The sequence below is a fragment of the Eschrichtius robustus genome, chromosome 8, assembly GCF_028021215.1.
Source record: "Eschrichtius robustus isolate mEscRob2 chromosome 8, mEscRob2.pri, whole genome shotgun sequence".
Classification (NCBI taxonomy): Eukaryota; Metazoa; Chordata; class Mammalia; order Artiodactyla; family Eschrichtiidae; genus Eschrichtius; species Eschrichtius robustus.
The window spans coordinates 75,306,052-75,327,221 of NC_090831.1; the positions used below are offsets into that span (position 1 = coordinate 75,306,052).

At 35.8% G+C, this 21,170-nt stretch overlaps 1 protein-coding gene across 1 annotated transcript; it reads right to left on the bottom strand.

Annotated features, from left to right (window-relative positions):
• Window positions 1–90: 90 nt before the first annotated feature.
• GTPBP10 (GTP binding protein 10) lies at window positions 91–20,657 on the bottom strand. The gene is made up of 10 exons (XM_068549994.1): window positions 20,575–20,657; window positions 17,700–17,893; window positions 14,945–15,036; window positions 14,375–14,519; window positions 9,258–9,331; window positions 7,651–7,703; window positions 5,431–5,538; window positions 4,788–4,865; window positions 2,348–2,471; window positions 91–518 (listed from the first exon to the last, which is right to left on the bottom strand). The coding sequence occupies exons 1-10, from the start codon at window positions 20,605–20,607 to the stop codon at window positions 256–258; spliced, it is 1,164 nt and encodes a 387-aa protein (XP_068406095.1). The 5' UTR covers window positions 20,608–20,657; the 3' UTR covers window positions 91–255.
• Between the last annotated feature and the right edge of the window lie 513 nt (window positions 20,658–21,170).

Consider the following 21,170-nt stretch of genomic DNA (forward strand, 5'->3'; position numbering starts at 1 on the left):
CTCACTAGAGGCATATGTACAGGAATATTATAGGATTTTATTATAGGTGGATTGGCCATAAAATTATAAACTGTCATTTTTAACCCTCAGTTACTTTTTTTTTACTGTTGATAGACTTAAGTACAAAACATCTTTAAAAAGTATGGTTCTTGAATGATGGCATATACACCAGGTTAGTAACAACTAACCTTCTAAAAAATATGTCTGTGGAAAAGCTTCCAAATGAACGCAATTTCAATATCACTTTTAACAGATTTAAGTTATATCTATTCTGGGACTAGCAACAGCATTCTTTGATGGTGGCTCACTATAAGATACTGTATTGGAAATATGTAAATTGAGCAACTGCTTCTTATGATATGCATCATTTTCCTGGTTGGTGTGTTCATCCAGAGATTTCCTTATACAGTTCTTTAGTTCATCAATTCCTTCTCCAGTAACTGCAGATATGGGGATGATGTGTTGGAACTCCACGGTCCTCTCTGGAATCATGTGTTTTTCAAATAAATGTAAAAAATCTGAAACAAAGAACACAAAACTAGGCTGATTTTCACTGTCTTTGAAAGTAAGTCAAAACTATGCTAGAGGTTTGATTTCTGAACCAGTGAACCGAAAACTAAGCATTAAAAATTTTTTTTTCCTTCTCTAATAAGCTCTCAGAACCTTTGGTTTCTACTAGTGACAATGGTAAGGTTCTTGGCACATGACAGGTACTTAATAAATATTTGTTGCATGAATATATTTCAAACAAAATTAAGTGTAAGTAAAAGATGAATCACAGAAGATGATTTACTTACGGAAGCAATAAATTTTGTTTTGGGGTGGTTCAATAAAGTAAGACAACATAGATTTTTCTGAAAGAACTTTCCTATAACATAACATCATTTGTGATTTGGGATATTCTAGCTTGCTTCAGCACACAGGTGGCCTTTAATTGTCCTAATGGCTTATCATCACTGGTGCTATGAGCCATACTAAAATTGAAAAGAGTTCAAGGAGTTCAATTCATCATTTTAGATGAATCCAATCTATCACCCAACAGGGGCTGACAGCCATTATATAACTTTTCCTTCTTCCCTGCCACCAAGGCAACAGAAGTAGGGATGCCATACTGATGGGATGGATCAACATTGACATGAACTGGAAAGGCTGCCTAAAAGAGGTTAGCCAAACCAACACAGAGCTTGGATTCTGAGATTCATTTACCCCCAATGAAGTCTGAGAGGTTAACTTGGGAATTATCACTGAGGGGACTACATTGTTTTATGATGGTCCAAAATAGCCACAAACTCCCGAATTACCTTCCCTTCTGGTACCTCCTCTGAAAATTCCCTTTTCTGCAAGACCAGCCGGCAAATAGATCTAATGACCTCATAAAGCAAATGACATTAAGGAATAAAGGCTTATTTATAAATATTCCAGAGAATATTTATATCCCAAAGTAACTTATTAACTCAAGGACAGCCCAATATGTAAATTATATGGGGTGGGAGGTAGATTTTGAGAGGGGAGAGAGGATCTTCTGGTGCTGCCTGATAGTCCTAGTACATTATAATTTAGTTTCCCCGATTTTTATCCCAAGGATAAAAAGAGAGATTAGGTCTATTTAAAAACATGTTAACTACTTACCTTCCACCCTACTTTCCTCATTTGTGCAAAACAGACTCAGAAAAATGAAAGCATCATCACTGTAGGATAGAGAGTGTTCTGCAAAGGTCAATACTCAAAACTATGGAGAATCCCTTTAAATTTCTTTACACATAATGGTCCATTTAGGAACAAATTTCAAACAAATCCTTTTAGAGTAACAGCATCTATTATTCTGTACCATACATACACAGTGACTCAAGTTCTTTTTAGAAGATTAGTACTCTTCAGAGATCTACAGACCTGGCACCGCAAAGATACATACCTCTTTTTAGAACTACTAGCTCTGTTTTAAAATTCATGATGTACTAGGGGAATGAAGTTCTAGAACTTGTGAAATATGTTAACAGACTTCACAGGTAGATGCTGACATTATTCTCTTCTGATCCAAATCCCATTAACTCTTTAAGAGCCCACTTTAAGTTTTACTTCTTGATGATGCCTGACATTTTCAGCTCAAATTAATCTTTCTTTCCTTCTGTCTCCTCTAACTTATTGTCCATATTACACATTCTGAAATGGGATATTATTTTTTACAGTGTTATTTAAAAGTTTCATATGGTATGTGTTCTTTCTTCAAACATACTTTTTTTAAAGAGTAGCAACTTCCAGTTTTCTTTTCCACTGATTATAGTACCTAGCACTCTCTGCAAACAGCAGGTATTCATTAAACTGGCACTAAATGAATGAATGGGTTTACCTTTAGGATTCTGGAGTTGGTTCATCAGTATGTGGAATTTATCTTGGGCATCTGGCAAGTCCACTTTATTAACTGCCAGGAGCGCAGGTTTTGTCTGAAGTTCCTCTCTGTACAACTCCAACTCCTTTAAATCAAAGAGAAAAACCAAATAATTTTATTAAAATATCTATATAAATGGCCTATTTGATAATGTCTTTCTTTACTTTATACGCCTGGGTAATCTAGGGCCCATTCGCACCTCTGAAATGCAGTAACTCCCAATAACCACAAAACTAATTAACAAAGGAAATGCAGAAAATGCTTACTAGTTAAGTCATGTGTAAATACATTTTAGCTCACATGACATCCTAGAGACAGTTGTGATTTCGTGCCTAGAGCCAAATACAGATATCTGGACGTCTAGTAAGCACAAAGATAAAATTCAGAACTAGATAGTGACAACTTAATGCTATACCTGTATTATTCTTGGAAAAAGTTAAGTATGCTTAGAAGTAAATCTTTGTGACTATGGATTTGGCAGTGGTTTCGTATATCTGACACTAAAAGCATGAGCAAAAGAAAAAATAGACAAAGGGGACTTCATTAAAATTTAAAATTCTGTACTTCAAAAGACAACCTAAAGAAAGTGAAAAGACAACTGAAAGAATAGGAGAAAATATTTGCAAATCATCTATCTGATAAGGGATTTGTATCTAAATTATAAAGATCTCCTACAACTCAACAATTATAAGACAACCCATTTTAAAAATGGGCAAAGAATGTGAATAGACATTTCTCCAAAGACTTACAAATGGCTAAGGAGCACATAAAAAGATGCTCAACATCATTAGTCACATTTCTCAACATCATTTCTCATTAAAGAAATGCAAATCACAACCACAATGAAATACCACTTCATCCCTACTAGGAAGGCTAAAATAAAAAGACAAAAATGAGTGTTGACGTTAATGTGGAAAAATTGGAACCTTCATACATTGCTAGTAAGATTGTAAAATGGTGTAATGCTGCAGTCACTCTGGAAAACAGTTTGGCAGTTCCCCAAAATGTTAAACACAGAATAACCATATTATCCAGCAATTCCACTCCTAGGTATATACCCAAGAGAAATGAAAACATATCCACACAAAAACCTGTACACAAATGTTCACAGCAGCATTATCAATAACAGGCAAAAAATAGCAAATGAAATAGGATATAAAAGTCCTGAAGGGGGCTTCCCTGGTGGCGCAGTGGTTGAGAATCTGCCTGCCAATGCAGGGGACACGGGTTCGAGCCCTGGTCTGGGAAGATCCCACATGCCGCGGAGCGACTAGGTCCGTGAGCCACAACTACTGAGCCTGCGCGTCTGGAGCCTGTGCTCCGCAACAAGAGAGGCCGCGATAGTGAGAGGCCCGCGCACCGCGATGAAGAGTGGCCCCCGCTCGCCGCAACTAGAGAAAGCCCTCGCACAGAAACGAAGACCCAACACAGCCATAAATAAATAAATAAATAAATAAACCCAAAGTTTAAAAAAAAAAGTCCTGAAGATAAACAACATCATGTTGTGTTAGAGAGAAATCATTGGCTGGATATAGAATGTATGGGGCATGGCCAGGGGTGGGAGGAGGGAGGAGAACAATAGAGATACAGTGCTTGGTAAGAACCCAACCTTACCAGACCTCATAAACCATGTTCATGTTAGACTTTAACCTAACAGCAGTACAAGACCATCGAAGTGTTTTAAGCAGGGAACAAACATCTGCTTGGTTCTTTAACAAAGATCACTCTAGCTGCCATATAAAACATGGTCTGGAGAGAACTAAGACTGGAAGCAGGGAGACAAGCTGGAGGGACTTAGAACATTCTAGTAAGAGGGGCTGATGATTATAACAGTGTGGGTGAAGACAAGTAGTTGCATTTCAGAGAAATTTAGGATATAAAACTGTCAGGGCTTGATACAGGTGGTAAGAAAGATATAATCACTACCACCCAGGTTTCTAGCTTACATATTCAGTAAAGTTCTGGGGGAGGCTGGAGAATTAAAAAAAAAAAAAAAGGAGTTCAGTTCTATACATACTAAATTTGAGAAGTTAATGGGACATCCAATCAAAGATGTCCAATAGGCAGCTGATCTAAAACATAACCAAAATATGTTGAGTATCAGAGAACCTAAAAAGTAGACTGAGAAATAGTCTAAGAAGTAGGAATAAAAGTTAAGCAAGATACAGTCTGAGAAGTATGTAACAGGGATTTGGAATCAAGGAAGGTTTTATTGATTACAACAGTTTGAGGAGCAGGTGAATATCGCAAAACTGGAGACAGCAAGTTTAGATAATTCTTTAATTGACATCAAAGCTTTAAAAAGTAGAGGCAGACTATATATTTATTCGAATTATCATACGTTATTCCATACAGTCCTATGTGCCTACGTATTAGACCAGATATAAAACAGAAAACCTACTTTTGAAAGCAGCAGTATGGTTTCAAAGGCAGTTCTGTATTGAGTTTGGGAAGAAAGCTGAAATCCAGAAACATCAACCTAAAAAAAAAAAAAAAAAAAAAGGGAAAATGATTGCTTTTAACATAAGAACAACAGCTATACAATTCTGTTTTGAAATGTTTTATTTGCTCAAGCTAAAAATAATTTCTCAATCTATACTCTGGTAATTTAGTAATTCGAAATGAGAGAAATTGATGTTTTAAGATAATTATAATTATTCTGATAAAACCACAATCATTAATGAGAAACTAGTACAGATTAAACAATTTATACCAATACAGACAATCTCATATATAACTCAACACCAGAAATGAAGTAGGAAATTGATCCTATATAATTCAGTAGTATATTGAAAATCTTAATGAATTAAACCTGACAAATATGGCCAAACTTTCATCTGACATAGTAAACAATGCCACTTCCATCCCCATATTATAAATAAAGATCACTAACTGTATCTGACCCCTATCTAAATAGATTTAGTGGAATAATATATGCTGCTACTTTATCTTTAAATGTTATTATTATAAAAAATTTCTAGGAAAACTAAATTCACTGGTTCTCACATTCATTTAAACATTACATTGATAGGCATATGACTTACAACAAAAAGTAGTTGTTTAGTTCTTTCTATATGCTTGAGGAATTTGTGGCCCATTCCTTTGTTCATGTGTGCTCCTTCTATTAAACCAGGAAGATCAGCTACTGATATCTAACACAAAATTAAATGGTACGATAATAAAAAAAAATATGAAAACCACAAATACAATTACATCCAACAATTTTCATGATATTTCAATTATAAACAGTTCTTCATTTGTGATTACCACTGCATCTCTATAAAGCCAAGATACCTTTATAATGAAATAAATGTATTAAGAATCGAAGTCCTTTGTTATCAGAAATTAGTCCCATTTTTTACTTTAACAATCCAGGAATTTTATGGCTTAGTTTGACATTTACTAATCACATAAATTCTCTTTAGAATTCCATAAATTATATTGTTCAGTATGAACTTTTCAAAGAATTTCAATTTTCTAAATTCTTAAAAGTATACAAGGATGTTAATTCAGCAGACATTGACTTAGTATAGCTCTGTAGTTTTATGTTTTTTATTCTATATGTAAATGGTTATTTGGTACCATTGTTTCTTTATTGTTCTATTCTACCAGAACTATTAACCACTCTTAAAAAGTAAGGGAAATAGTGTTACTATACTCCTTTTGGAGGTTATAAGAGTTACTAACCATTATTCTACACTTGTGGTTTTCAAACCTCACTGCACGTCATAATTATCTAAGAAACTTTTCTAAACTACATATGCTCAAGCCCTATCCCCAAGGGGTTTGGTTTCAAATCACTGGGTCCCAGGCTTCATTTATCATTGTTGTTCTTAAGCTACCCAGATGATTCTGATGTACAGTAAGGGATGAGAAACACTGCTTTACACATACTGCCTGTGTGGTTAAAAATTTCAGTTTTAAAGAAAGTTGGAGCTATGTGACAAAGCAATGTACATGTAGGTCTCATGTCCTGAAATTCTCTTCAGAGGTTTTCTACTGATTTCCCTTAAAAATTACCAATAATGCTGTCTTTTCCTCTAAATATTGTTCTCTAAATTCATATTATCCTGCACTTATAATTTTACTTATTATTTAACATTCTATATAATTGTCAAAGTTTTAAAAAATTTTTACTGTTATACCACTATTATAAATATACATCTTCTATGTCTTTTAAATTATGTCAATGGATTATATGAAAGTATACTGATACATCATCACTTTAAGCCCATATTTTACATTAGGGTTCACCCTTGGTTTTATATATTCCATAGGTTTTGACAAACGTAGGACATGTATCTAGTATCATACAGAATAGTTTCACTGCCCTAAAAATCCTGTGTGCTGCCTATTCAACCTTTCTTTCCTCCTAATCCTTGGCAACCGTTGATCTTTCTGCTATTTCCACAGTATTGCCTTTTTCCAGAATGACATATAGTTGAAATCGTACAGTATGTAGCTTTTACAGATTGGCTTCTTTCACTTAGTAATACGCATTGGAGGTTCCTTTGTGTCCTTTCATGGCTTGATGGCTCATTTCTTTTTAGTGTTGAATGACATTCCATTATTGAGATGTACACAGTTTATTTATCCATTCACCTACTGAAGGACATCTTGGTTGTTTCCAAGTTTTGGCAATTATGAACAAAGCTGCTGCAAACATCCGTGTGCGGGCTTTTGAGTGGACGTAAGTTTTCAGTTTATTTGGGTAAACACCAAGGAATGCACCTGCTGATCATACATTACATATCTTTAAAATTTTGTTACTTTCCTTTTTAATTTGTTTTTATTCTAATTATTCAAAAGTTCTTCTGTAGCAAGGAAAAATAAATTTTAATAGCTAGTTAAGACGAGGATCCCATTCAATTAAAAAAAACATTTTTTTAAACAGTAAGTTGGAGTAAAATTACATCCATGAACTTTAGAAAATGTTTTTAGGAAATGAGAATCAATAATCAAATATGGCAGTAAAATATGGACTTGCAATGAGGACAAACTGATTAAGGCAATTACGATACAGTCAATGTTGTAACGACAAACTGGACCCAAACTTTGGAAGAACAATAAATTATATTCTTATACAATATTTTTACTCTGATAGTGGTCAGCAGAATTGATTTGATCATGGTTTCACTTATCAAAAACAAAATCCTGCTACTTTTTCCCCCTAACACCACAGAAACTGCCAAATATTATAAAATCTAAGCACTAAGGCAAGTACTTTCATTACTAACCAAGTGTCTTATTTTAAAAATACCCACCTGTTGGAAATCATTATACATAATTTTTCCAAGTTCAGGCTTTAATGTTGTAACTAAAAGAAAAACAATAATAAATTGAGGCTAGAATAAAGGCTTAGACTCTCAAAATTGTCTTAGCGTCATGTATAAAATAAATAATATTTCGTTTCTATGAACAACCTAATTCAGATTATGTTCTCATTTGTTGAAATTAAAGGTATAATTATCTTTGCTATTTATGATATACTTGGAAAAGGACAAAATATAGATTTTTATAATCTTCGAAAGCACAGGTGTAATCTAATTAGTGGGCCTCAAAGTCCCTGTCTCAAACTTTAAGGAGCATGGTAAAGGTGCTGAGGATGGGGGCAGACTTTAGGTTTCTATCACTTGGGCTGTGGGTGAAATCTCTCTACGGTCCTTTCTCATTTAGTTATCCTCACGCTTCATCAATCCTGCCCTAGCCTCCTTCCTAGGACTTTTTGCTTTTCTTCTTCTTTCCTTCTCAAGAATCCCCTGTATTGTAACAATAAATATTGGCCATGTGATTTATAGCAGTTAGTACAAAATTAACTCTACTTTATCAATTTTAGAATGGTTTAATTTTATTTTCCATGTTAATGTCATTCTGTGCCATTTTGTTTAATGATGGCAAAGATCCTATCATATTCATTCACTACTCTTAGCCTAAGCTTCCATTATATCTCATCCAGCTACTGCAACAGCCAGTTCTACTAACTGTTCTTTCCAGATCCATTTATGTCCCACACCAATCCATTTTCTACATTACACGCCAATAGATCTTTTTTGAAAAGCAAATCTAATCACTGTTTTCCCTTGTTAAAAAGCTATCAACTGCTCATAAGCCACAGAGATCAAATACAGCCTATATGGCCTATATCACAGGTCTCCACCTGCATCTCTAGCCTCATCTTGATTCCCTCTTCCCCTCACTACATGTTCTCTAGACAAACATATCTACTCCCTGCCACCACAGAGTCTTTGTGTACATGCTATTTCCTCTGACTGAAAGACTCTCACCTCCATTGTCTGTCACCAATTAACTCATATTTATTGTTCATATCTCAGCCCCACCATCACACTTTCCCAAAGAAATCTAAAGCAGTCACCTACACTCTTTCATAGAACCATATTATATTCTCTTACATTCATTAGTGAGATTTGTGCCTTCCCCCACTTGTCTGTAAGTTCAATAAAAATCAAAACAGTATTCACTTCTGCTTACCAGTCTTTGTTAACTCCAGAACTTACTGTATTGATAATTCCTAGAAATAAATACTTGCTAAATGAATGAAAGAATTGATCTCTACCTTCATAGCATTTATCACAGTGTTTGATAAAGGGTAGGTGCTCATAAAATTGTTAACTAAACTGAATAATGATTATGCAACAGACAAATAAATGTAACAAAGTGTCTAATAAGCAGTACTAGGAACTTTGCTGAGAGCTATAAAGGTTTAAAGATTAATGGGAAATACATGTAGTCTGTCTGCCAAGAGTTTTCAAACTAAGGCTACTCCAGTTATCATTTTTTTCATACTCAAAGAAAGATTTGTCTTTAAAAATTTACCTCTACACATTAAAAAAACAAAACAAATTATACTTACATGCATAATCTGCAATTGCAGGTTTTGCATGAGAAATCTTACTTAGCAAAGAGGATTTTCCAGCATTTGGGAATCTGAAACAAGAAAATAAATTTATACATTACAACAAATATCAGCATTATTAATACTTGCTTATCTCTGAATTCCTAACATTTCAAGAAGCAGGCTTCTTGAATACTGCTGGGATTAAGAGTAGACTATAAATTTAAAATAATCCTGAAAAACTTGAGGAACAAAATATACTTATAGAAAAGGTAAAGATAAATTTATGGTGAACACTAAAGATGTTTCAGTATTGACAGTAAATCAAATAATGTTAAAAAAAAACAGCTTGTAAATCATAGAAAAACATAAAGAAACTAATAAAAATACCTGCAATTCACTATCTCTAGCCAAATACTGACAAAATATTTCTTATATTGTCTTGTGGATTTTAAAAAAAAAACATTTTATATGGACATTTCACTAGCAAAGTAATGAATCCTATTTAGCCATCACCTAGCTTAAACAAATATTAATACATTCTTAATAATTTTTTTAAAGTTGGTTTGTTTAAAACACAGACCCAAATAAGGTCTGTGTATTACAATTGGTTGATGTGCTTTTTAAATTTCTTTTGGTACAGGCTCCCTCTCCAGGTTGTTTCCCCTTTGCAATTTTATTTTTAAAGAAACTGGGCCATTTGTCCTATAGTTTCTTTGCCATAGTCTGGATTTTTCTGCTGATGCCCATGATGTCATTTAACATGCTCCTATAAATTGGTAGATATGAAGCCTTGATCAGATTCAGCTTTGATTCCTTTTTTGTTGAAAGACTATTCACAGTTGGTCGGCCTCCTTTTAAACTGAATTATATAAGGTGAATGCATTTCAAGGGTGTAGTGTAATTTACTTAACTAATTTCTTATTGTTAGGCATTTAGGTGGTCTCAAATTTTTTACTGTTATTAATAACTCTGCAAAAAATACGCATACAGCTAGAAAGACATACACCAACGTTAAGTCACCATAACATCAAATGGTGCAATTAACAGTCAACTCTTTTTTTCTTGCTGCAAATGAGCACTAATTATTTGTCAAGCTTGTTTTAAAAAACTTTAAACGCTGAAGTGAACCTTTACATATACCTTTAATTTCTTTCTTGAGGTAAATTTCTAGATAAGGAAATACTAGATTAAACTATATGGTTGTTTTAAAGGCCTTGATTTTTTGGCTAAATATCCCTCAAGAAAGGCCCACAATGGATGAAAGAAAGTACTAGGAATGGGGGCCACTTAAGAGATGATTTCCTAAATTTCATTCAGATATTTTCATTAAATTTATTCAACCAATGGGAATGTAAATTGGTACAGCCACTATGGAAAACAGTATGGAGGTTCCTCAAAAAATTAAAAATAGAACTACCAAATGATCCAGCAATTACACTTCTGGATGCTTATCCAAAAAAAAAAAAACAAACCAAAAACACTAACTCAAAGAGATATATGCACCTCATGTTCACTGCAGCATTATTTACAATAACCAAGATGTGAAAGCAATCTAAGTGTCCATCAATGGATGAATGCATACAGAAAATATGTGTGTGTGTGTGTGTGTGTGTGTCAGCTGGGGGGGGGGGGTTACAAAATGGGCAAAGGCCGTGAAAAGGTAAAAAAAAATCCAGTTGTGGGGAATTCCCTGGCGGGCCAGTGGTTAGGACTTTGCACTTCCACTGCTGAGGGCTTGGGTTCGATCCCTGTTTGGGGAACTGAGATCCTGCAAGCCACATTGTGTGGTGCAAAAAAAAAAAAAAAAAAAAAAATCTAGTTGTAAAAAAAATGTCATGGGGGGGCTTCCCTGGTGGCGCAGTGGTTGAGAATCTGCCTGCTAATGCAGGGGACACGGGTTCGAGCCCTGGTCTGGGAAGATCCCACATGCCACGGAGCAGCTGGGCCCGTGAGCCACAACTACTGAGCCTGCGCGTCTGGAGCCTGTGCCCCGCAACGGGAGGGGCCGCGATAGTGAAAGGCCCGCGCACCGCGATGAAGAGCGGTCCCCGCACCGCGATGAAGAGTGGCCCCCGCTTGCCGCAACTAGAGAAAGCCCTCGCACGAACCGAAGACCCAACACAGCCAAAAAAAATAATAAATAAATAAATAAATAAAGTAGCTATAAAAAAAAAAAAATGTCATGGGGATATAATGTACAGCATGGTGATTATATTATAATCTTATATTATAATTAATAATATAATATTGTATATTTGAAAGTTGCTAAGAGAGTAAATCTTAAAACTTCTCATCACAAGAAAAAAAATTTGTAACTATACATGGTGACAGATGTTAACTAGATTTATGGTGGTGATCATTCTGCAACATATACAAATATCAAATCATTACACTGTACACCTGAAACTAATATAATGTTATATGTCAATTATATCTCAATTAAAAAAAATTATCCAACAAATATTTATTGAGCACTGACTTGGGTCAGGCAATATACTAGGCAGGAGAAATATAGCAATCAATAAGACAGATGTGATCCCTGTCTTCACAGTTTTCATTCAAATCAAGATCTTTCAAAACTCTGCCAAATTTTCATTTGGAATAATGGTGTAATATTTTACAAATATTAATTTGGAATTCTATAAAAATGTATATGCTCTTAATGGAGCTCTTTAAACAATTTTTCTCATTAAAATATTTCTATAATAAATTTAGAATAAAACTATGTGAGATTTCTTAATGACTCGTTTCCCCTGGAAATACAGTATTTTCTTATATCCTGTTACACCCAGGCTCTTGTAACTTTTTGAAAAGCAAATTGCAATCATTTTTGCCATGATTATCATTAGTTGGACTTGCTTATTTCTTTCTAATATCCTCATATTTTCATAACAATGATTAAACACAGAAAAATGCAAGCAACTATTTCCAAAGAGATCAAAATACAAGAAGAAAAAAGGAAGTTACCAGGTGAAGAACAGATACCTGAGATTTTTATTGCCAAGTACCTAATGAAAATTTTAGAGGCTGAAATCCAACCTATGCAAAGACCAGATTTGAAAACAGCAGTACAAGTGTATTAGTTATATGATACCTTTCTTCTAATGTTCCGTTCATTCCTGAAACTGGCTAAAAGGACATCTGCTTATGCTGGTATTCATATTAGCAACTTTTTAAGAATAGTTACCTAATTTAAAAGCACTAGCATACATGTTAAACATTGTGCTCTAGAATCATGATGCTTGCTATTGACTAATATCAAGTCCACTTCTGAAAAGCTTAGTGTATCACTATATGTGGTCTCCAATAAGTGGGCAATGATGATGATAATAGCAGCTACCATTCATTCATTGAGCATTCATAAATCCAAGGCATGTATTATGCTGCAAATGCAATATCTTACTCAGCAATAACATTTTAAGGTGAGAACTACTGCCTTCTACTATTAAAGATGAGAAAAAAAAAAAGGCTTAGAGAGACCATATCCAAGACCATCCAGCCAGCCTCCAGAGGATTTGAGATTCCAACCCAAACAGTCTCACGTGAGTCTCCCATCGCCATCCCACTTTTATTCACTACTCAGCCTTGCTATGTTCTTATTAGGCTGTAAAGGTGTCTCTATGGAACCTGAAACATATTTTCCTAGGAAATGAGAAAGTGAATGGCTAGATTCTCAGTCTTATCCACAAAACCCTATTAAGTCCATAATGTTCCTAAAACTATACAGTATTATAGAACCTATGACTCATAACCCTCATAACTACGTTTCACTGAAAAAATTAAATGCGAATGGCAAGCTTAAATGCCAGGATCACATCTTTCTCTGTTACAACTTCAGCAGGAATGAGGCCTCTGTGAACGCTAAGCCACTGCCGGTAAGACCTAAACAGGCATGGAAAGAGGTGAGGGATTCAGAGTGAAGAGCGTAGTAAAGAAGCAGTGAGATGCGGGAAGAGGAAGATGAAAAGAGCTTAGAAAGCAGCTATGGGAAAGCAAGGCATGGAACTGGCAGCTGGAGTAGAGTGGCAGTTTCCCCTCCCTTTTCCTGAGGCCTTCCATCTGACTATTGTGTAATGCTATAGTGGGACTTGGGAGAGGAAGACAGAGAGGGAGAGGAGACATGCAAAGCTGAAGTTTTCCCTTCCTTTATCTACTTTCTATCTTGCTATCTCCCTCCATTTATGTGCCATCACTGCAAACCCTATAGCTAAGTAGCATTGTTTGATGAAAGAGTGGAGGCTGGTGGAGGAGGACAACATTGGAAGGTCTGCAGCACTGAGAATGGACAGATCCTAAACAGAGAGTGAAGGATAGGGAAACAGTCATAGCAAGATCCAGCTTAGTGCTCGATAGTGTGTAAAGCTGATGGTTGAGATCATCTGTACCGGCCTTTAGCCATCTGATTAATGATACTTCAATACCTCTATTAAGACTTGTAAGAATATTTTTCTCCTACTTTTTATTTCCTTCTATACACTTTTTTTTTAATTAACTAATTAATTTATTTATTTTTGGCTGTGTTGGGTCTTCGTTTCTGTGAGAGGGCTTTCTCTAGTTGCGGCAAGCGGGGGCCACTCTTCATCGCTGTGCGCGGGCCTTTCACTGTCGCGGCCTCTCTTGTTGCGGAGCACAGGCTCCAGACGCGCAGGCTCAGTAGTTGTGGCTCACGGGCCTAATTGCTCCGCAGCATGTGGGATCTTCCCAGACCAGGGCTCAAACCCATGTCCCCTGCATTGGCAGGCAGATTCTTAACCACTGCGCCACCAGGGAAGCCCCCTATACACTTTTTAAAATGGGCTTGTTTGGATTTCTAATTTTATCCCTTAATACTTGGTAACATTCTTTTGTATTTGATTGGTTTTTCTGTGTTTATTTATTTTCTAACATTTCCACTGCCTTATTCAATTGCTATGATCTTTGACAAATGAATAGTGACTATGAAACTCCATGTTGGCAATATTAGCAGCATATTCTTTTTTTTTTTTTAAGCAGCATATTCTTAAAGTACACAAACAATACACAAATTCCATAAACTAGAAATAATGCTGGCCCCAAATTACCATTTATATTTACTTTCTATTCATGAACTATCTCTCTGAAAGTATAAAAATAAAAATATGAATGATACTTACCCCACCAAGCCTATATCAGCTATAAGTTTTAGATCAAGGTGAATTACTCGTTTCTGGCCTTTCAATGGTAAGAAATTTGTAAGTAATTTACCACCAAGACCTCCTTCAGCCACCAAAATTCTGTCTTTCTCTTTATTGAGTTCTCCTTAAAAAAGAGAGATAAAGATACTTAAAGCAAAGATTAGTAAGTGGAGCTAATCACTAATGACATTTTTCTTTCAGAAACAGATGCCAGGAAATTCCAGTTTACAAATCTAAAGGGCTAAACGATAGGATCAAGTTTCTATTAAAAATCTGACCCCAAGAAAACACTTTTGCAAGTGGTTGAAAAAATGCTAGTTATTTGTTTTAAAACCGAGTAAATACTCTTACATCTTTAAAATAATTTTAAATCTAGCAGCTAATTCTGAACTGTTATATAATGTTTTTAAAAGCTGTTTTATAAACTAGCAGCTAAAATACTTAACGTTTAAAAAAAATCCTGAAACATAAGAGGTGCTATTCCCCACAGCTCTCAATTTTAGAAAATGTGCACATTTTTCACAACCTTAGAATCTACAATACACTTACCTATAATTTTACCATTTTCATCAGTTATTGAAATACCCACGGGTACAGGAATTTCACAGTCTTTTCCTTTGGAGCCTTTCAGTGCACTAACTCTATAAAAAAATAAAGCTAAATTAACATAAAGAAAATCTGCTAGATTAAATGGTTGATGTTTCAAGCAAATACAATGGTATACAAAGAAGACTAGCGACCAATTCTTATCATGCAGATGTTAAATGGCCAAATAATGGAGAAAAAATAAAATTATCCCTATTTATTTATTTCCATTTTAGACTACTGTATCTCAATAAAAATAATATTAAGTAATGATTTAAGTTACCAAGCTAACTACCAAAAGTCATTTAAACTCATAATGAACTAAAATATTGTATGTTTGAAAGGAAGAGACCATTGCAACATGAATAAACTAGAAAAAAATGGAAAATCCAGTGAATAACAAGGCTTTTTAAAAAATGACCTGAAATGAGAGTACTTTAATTATAGGAGGCTCATATGGCGATTCTTAAACTGCTCAAGAGAGGATAAAGTCATACAAGCTTCTAACTAGTAATTCCACTTCTGGGAATTTATCCTAAAAAAAAAAATTGAACCATGTAAACTATTATATACACAAAGATGTGTACTGCATTGTGACAATAACAGTAAAAAAAAAAATCATTAATTACCTAAATAGATGAATGACAAAATAATTTATGTTATTTCCAATACTATAAGACTATGCAGCCATGCTTAACAATTTTCTGGAATGGAAAAAAAAGTTAAAAGAGAAGGTTGCAAAATTTTGTGCTCTTGATTTTGTATCCCCCAATTTTACAGACACATTTAATTACATTTGGGTAGACACACAAAAGTCTTAGAAAAGTCATGAAAAGGTTAATAGTGGTTATTTCTGGATAGAACAAGTCTTGGAAGGGGAATAAGATTTTGCCAGATAATCAAGGCAGGAAAGTGTTGGCAAAGAGAAAGAAAAACAAACCAAAAAAACACTCACACACATCCCGGATTAGGAGGGAACAACGTATTTGGTGAAACAATAGTTACTTCTAGCGTAAGCATAGCAGAAGTGGGGTGGAAGACACTGTAGTCCAGATCACGAAGAGCCTGATATGCTATGTTAAAGAGTTTGAATATTATCTTAGATTGATGGGGAACATTGAAGGATTTTAAATATGCAAGTGACATTAATAAACTGGTGTTACAGAAAAAGCACTGTAGACATTGGAAAAAGAATGGATTGGAGGTGATGACTGAGACTGAAGAAGGAGACCAATCTGGAGAATACTGCAGTATTTCAGAAATGACAAAGGTCTGGCTTGTACCTATCTTTCTAGTCTCATCTTCCTCTACATTCTGTGTTTTCTGCATTCCAGCCACACTGACCTTCTTTTAGTGTTTTATACTGGTATTTGTCTTCTATCACTGGGTCTTTGTTCATGTTGTTATCTTTCCTGTAATGCTTTTTCCTCCCCTTCATCCAGTTGGCTCCTATTAATCCTTTAGATTTAAGCCTCTACATTCTAAAAATTCCAACACACAATCGCAGTAACTGTTCTATTTAAATCTTTCTTAACATTTAAATGTTATACACCATCTTTAGCATACCACTTATCTAAACACAGAATAAGGTTGGAATTACAGCAACCTTACTTTTCAAAAGAAATTATAAAATGACGAAAAATTTTACTTTAGGATATAAACTGCAGTTATTTTCTACCTGTAACATCAAAATAATAAAACGACATTCTGATCTTAAAACTTTGATTACTGAATTCTAATTTAGGGCTCTCAAAATTTGCCCTGTAAAGACTATTCATAAACAAAAATGCTCAAAAGAAATTTAAGGGGTTTCTCCAAGGATTCCTTTACCAGCAGAGGATGCTGCTGGATATTTGGGGCAGGATAATTTGTTGTTGTTGTTGGGGGCATTCCTCACCCTGCGTTACAGGGTGTTTAGCCTATATCCAGGCTCTATCCTTTGCTTACACTTATCCCCCAAGCAAGTGCCACATTCCATCCTCTACGATTGTGACAAATAAATATACCCAAACATTTCCTTGGGAAGGGGAAAGAAAAAAGGAACAGAAAGCCTAACCTTTATACCAACACCTCCTAAGGAACAACAAAATGACAGAGGCCTGAGGAATCACAGCCTGCATTTTGATGGAAGCTTTAAGAATTTTCTTCTTCATTTTCTTTACAATGAAAGAAAAAATTCTTCTCATATTTTGAGGCCAACATAATATGTTCCACAGAAAATAGCAAACATTAACAAAAAGCAAAGGGAAGATTTTGCTGTCACAGAGAGAAAATCAAAATAGAGGCAAAAGGAAAACATTCAAGAGATGTAGCAGCAAACAGGCTCTAAATTTTAAGTACTGCCTACAAGATGCTGGCAGAACTATGGGTGGTAGTGGGGTGGAGTAGCCAGTTAAGAGTCTAGAAAGTTTCCTAAAGACTGTCAAAGATAATTTTAGAAGAAAACAGTGGGGATTCAGATCATTTTCTGGTTCTACAAAGGAAGTATAAAAGAATATAAACAGACACTGGGAGAAGAAAAGGATAAAAAGTTTAAAAACATCAAAACATTCCATAGTACCTATCTTTTATATTTACTAGAGACAAAAATAGTAGATTTTTGCTCAGTTACAAATCCAGGATATTATTTACTTCAAATTACCAATTAAATTTTTATCTCAACTTTTTTTTCTTCTGGGGGGAATTAATTCCATACAAAGCCATTCAGTTAAATACTTACCGGCTGTTTGCTCCTTCTCCAGCCGCAAACCGTTTCTGAGGATATTTATCTTTAAGTTGTTTTAAAGTCATTCTGTTATGGGCTACAACCCAGACGTCACCACCTTTTCCACCTTCTCCACCTAAGCGAGGGTAGCCCATTCCACCACTTCCTCCCCTGGTGAAGAGTCTCAAGTTATCAATGAAGTTTCCATACTTAAAAAGAGAAAGAGAACATTTGTATACCACATGTGCTTACCAATTTTGAATTCCTTTCTAGTTCTTTGTTGCCACTAAAACTCCTTAATGGCTTTCCGTATGCCACATTTATTGTCTTTTCTTAGTTTACCTCCTGTCTAACCTCACTTTCCCATTAGATTAACTCTCTTAAGACCCTGTTTTTCACTATCAATTGTTGTCCTTCCAATCCTGAAGGTCTCTGACACTGGCCCACTTTTCAATCTAGACTTTCTCCCCTGGGTGATCTCAGTCTGTACCAGTAACTATCACCTAGGTGAGATATTCTCTATCCCAGTTAGTTGGACATCTCCACCAGATGTGAGCTTAATAGTCTAAAGCAACTGAGAACGAGATCAGTATTTAACTTATATTTGAAACCCCTCAAATATATAACTTGTTCTTAGGTATTGAAAGGATAGTAGTCACCTAAATACATGTTATATAACAAAACCAAACTTTTCCCTAGGTATATTCTGTTCCTCCAATGTTCTCACAAATAATGAAACGATAGTTTATCTACTCACTGAGACCACATATGGGGATCTTAGACTATACCTGCTTCTCTTCCCGAAGCCCTACTATCATCTTTCCTTTTTGGCACAACTAACTACCCTAGTATCTTGATCATTACATTAGCTCCTAACTGGTCTTTCAATGTCTAGTCATTCCTTCCTCAACACACCCTCTGTCTGACTGCCTGAGCGATTTTTCTGACAATGGATCTGATCTCTCAACATGTTTCTCCCTTACTCAAAAACCATTCATGGTTTTTTGCTGTTTATGAAATAAAGTCTAAAATTCTCAGTGCTATATTCAAAGCTCTTAACCTACCCTTCCCATTTCATTTCCATTCATTCAACCCCTCCTATATCCTCTTCCTCTCTTTGCTCTATGCTACACAATATACTGTCACTTCTCCATGGCATTCTGCTCATGCTTTTTCATCTACTTACAATGTCATTTGCTCTTTTCTATCATAAACCCACCTGAATGTCATATTTTCTGATGTCTTTCTTAATTCCTTTAACCAACACTTAACCATTGATTTTGCTGGGCTCTCAGTAATTGGATTATATCTCTATTATTAGATTTCTAGAAATCACACACTGTATTTAGGGTTTATTTCTGTTTCCCTCACTAAATCAAGAACTTCTTGCAGGCAAGATCCTATGTCTTAGCCCCCTGGGCTATCAAAATTCCTCACAAAGTAATTTCTTAAATTCATAATCTTCACATCTTTAATCATTTAGGATAGTTTTAAGTATATCAAAAACATCTGGGAACTTTTTTCAAAAATGCATACACTCCACTGACCATTCCGATACTCTGGAGGAGGGGATGAGAATAGGGTAAGCCAGCACATCTATCAAAAGCTCCTTTGCTGATTCTGATAAATCTGTCTAGACTTGAGATTGCAGTGGATAGTTACACAGCAAAGATTCAAAGCACAGCTTTTCATTTGAGTATGCAAATATAGTCATGAAACAGAGCATTGTAAGGGTGGAAGGAATATACAAAACATGAACTTAAGGGCTAGCCAGAGTATTTTTCTCTGGAGGCTGATGAACTTATGCTTTGGCTGGGTAGAGCTAGATCAGAAATGCATCACAGGTAAGTGAAGAGGTAGATTCCCCTTGCAAACAACACCGACTGGAAGTTACTGTTATGGCAGTAAAGTTACGCAACTAGCATTTAATAACATATCCAGCAAAAAATGCAGTAGTTCATTTTTTTAGCTTACAGATTAGTTATCCTATATGCCCAAGTACTATCCTTCACAAGTCTCTCTTCTTCTGACCACCTATTTTCTGGAAAATAGAGGGTTGAATAAAGTAAAACTTTACTAACCATGGTATTACTAACCATGCCTTTCCTCCGACAAAAAGAAAACTCCTGTTTTTAAAGTTCCTTTCAATATGTGACACATTTTTTACTGCTCTAGATTTATCAGGTTCATAGATTTAGAACTCAAAAGTAGTATCTCAATCTCATCCTTAGTAATAAGGTAATGACCAAACTTGATGACGGCAGGTTTCAAAAAACATTGCTAGTAAGGATCTTAAAGAGGTTTTTAAATTTGAAAAGCAACTGTAAATTTTTTACAGAAACGATTCTAAAACCCGCACTGCACAAAAGCTGACCTAGTTTCTTGCAAGAAGGCAAGTCAGTTACCTATTTTCGTTTACTGATGAAAAGTTGTCTTTGGAAAGCTCTTAATAACAATGCACTCAATGAAAAAATATGTAAAAACAAGTTATGGATATTATTACTTAAAAGAAGGAAAATACACTATTTGAACCAAAAGAAAAAGTCAAACCTACACTGCACATACACCGTATTGCATGTATAAACAGCAGGCAGTTACCCCAGCTCTTCATCCCACGTGCACACAATTCCCTTGAAAAATCCCAAACCCTGTTCCAAACAACCGTCCTAACCATGCCCGGGAAACTAGACACGCCCTTCTCACCCCTTACAAGCCAAGCCCGACTCCTTGAGGGGCGAAAAGGAGAGGACTATGGTAGAAAAGAAGCAGGAAAGAGGCCCCCAGGAAGAAAACAGTGGGGAGGGATGGAGGCGAAGGAGAACCAGAGCCCTCAGGTGGGGCTAGAGGCACCAGGCGTCGGACATCAGGCTGAGGGGCACCAATCACGGACCTTTCTGAGCAATACCCGACTGCAGCTCACCATGCCCGCGATGGGCGAGCATTCACTCCGGCGGCAGCTGTTCGCACCGAATTGCGGCGCGGTCTTTTTACGTCACCGCCACCGCCGCTGCTATTTTGTATCCGTACGCTGCCGCAGGACAGCCTCAGCGGCCGTAAGGCGCGCGCGCTCACGGAAACGTGCGCATGCGTTTTGCTGTGCCCCACGGGGAGGTGGAAGGTGGTGTCTGTTTAGAAGCAAGCGGAGTAAAACGCTGAGGCAATGTCGAGAGGCAATGTGACAGGGGACAGTCGCGTGCGGAGTAGGTGCCTCAGGAATATTTTGAATAGGATGGCACTGGAGACTCTGCTGCCTTGGAGGAGTTTTTATGCTAATTAAGGTAACCACAAGATACCTCAATCTTTACTCTCGGCGAAGCAGAGTGGAAAAACAAAACAAAACACCTCCCACGGACAGTAAAAGCAAACGCGTAAAAGACTCAGAAACTCACCTGGGAAAAAAGCTGTTAATTCATTGACCAGCTGAGTAATATCCAGCAAAATCTTCCAAGAGACAATGAATTTAAAATTTGGGACCCAAAAGTCAGG

Excerpts from the sequence above, each read along its gene's own strand:
- GTPBP10 (XM_068549994.1), bottom strand. The coding sequence starts at position 20,607 with ATGGTGAGCTGCAGTCGGGTATTGCTCAGAAAG. Across the intron at positions 15,037-17,699 it reads GGAGAAGGAGCAAACAGCCG|AGTTAGTGCACTGAAAGGCT; the intron begins GTAAGTATTTAA and ends ATTTTTTTATAG. Across the intron at positions 5,539-7,650 it reads TGTATAATGATTTCCAACAG|ATATCAGTAGCTGATCTTCC; the intron begins GTGGGTATTTTT and ends ATTTTGTGTTAG.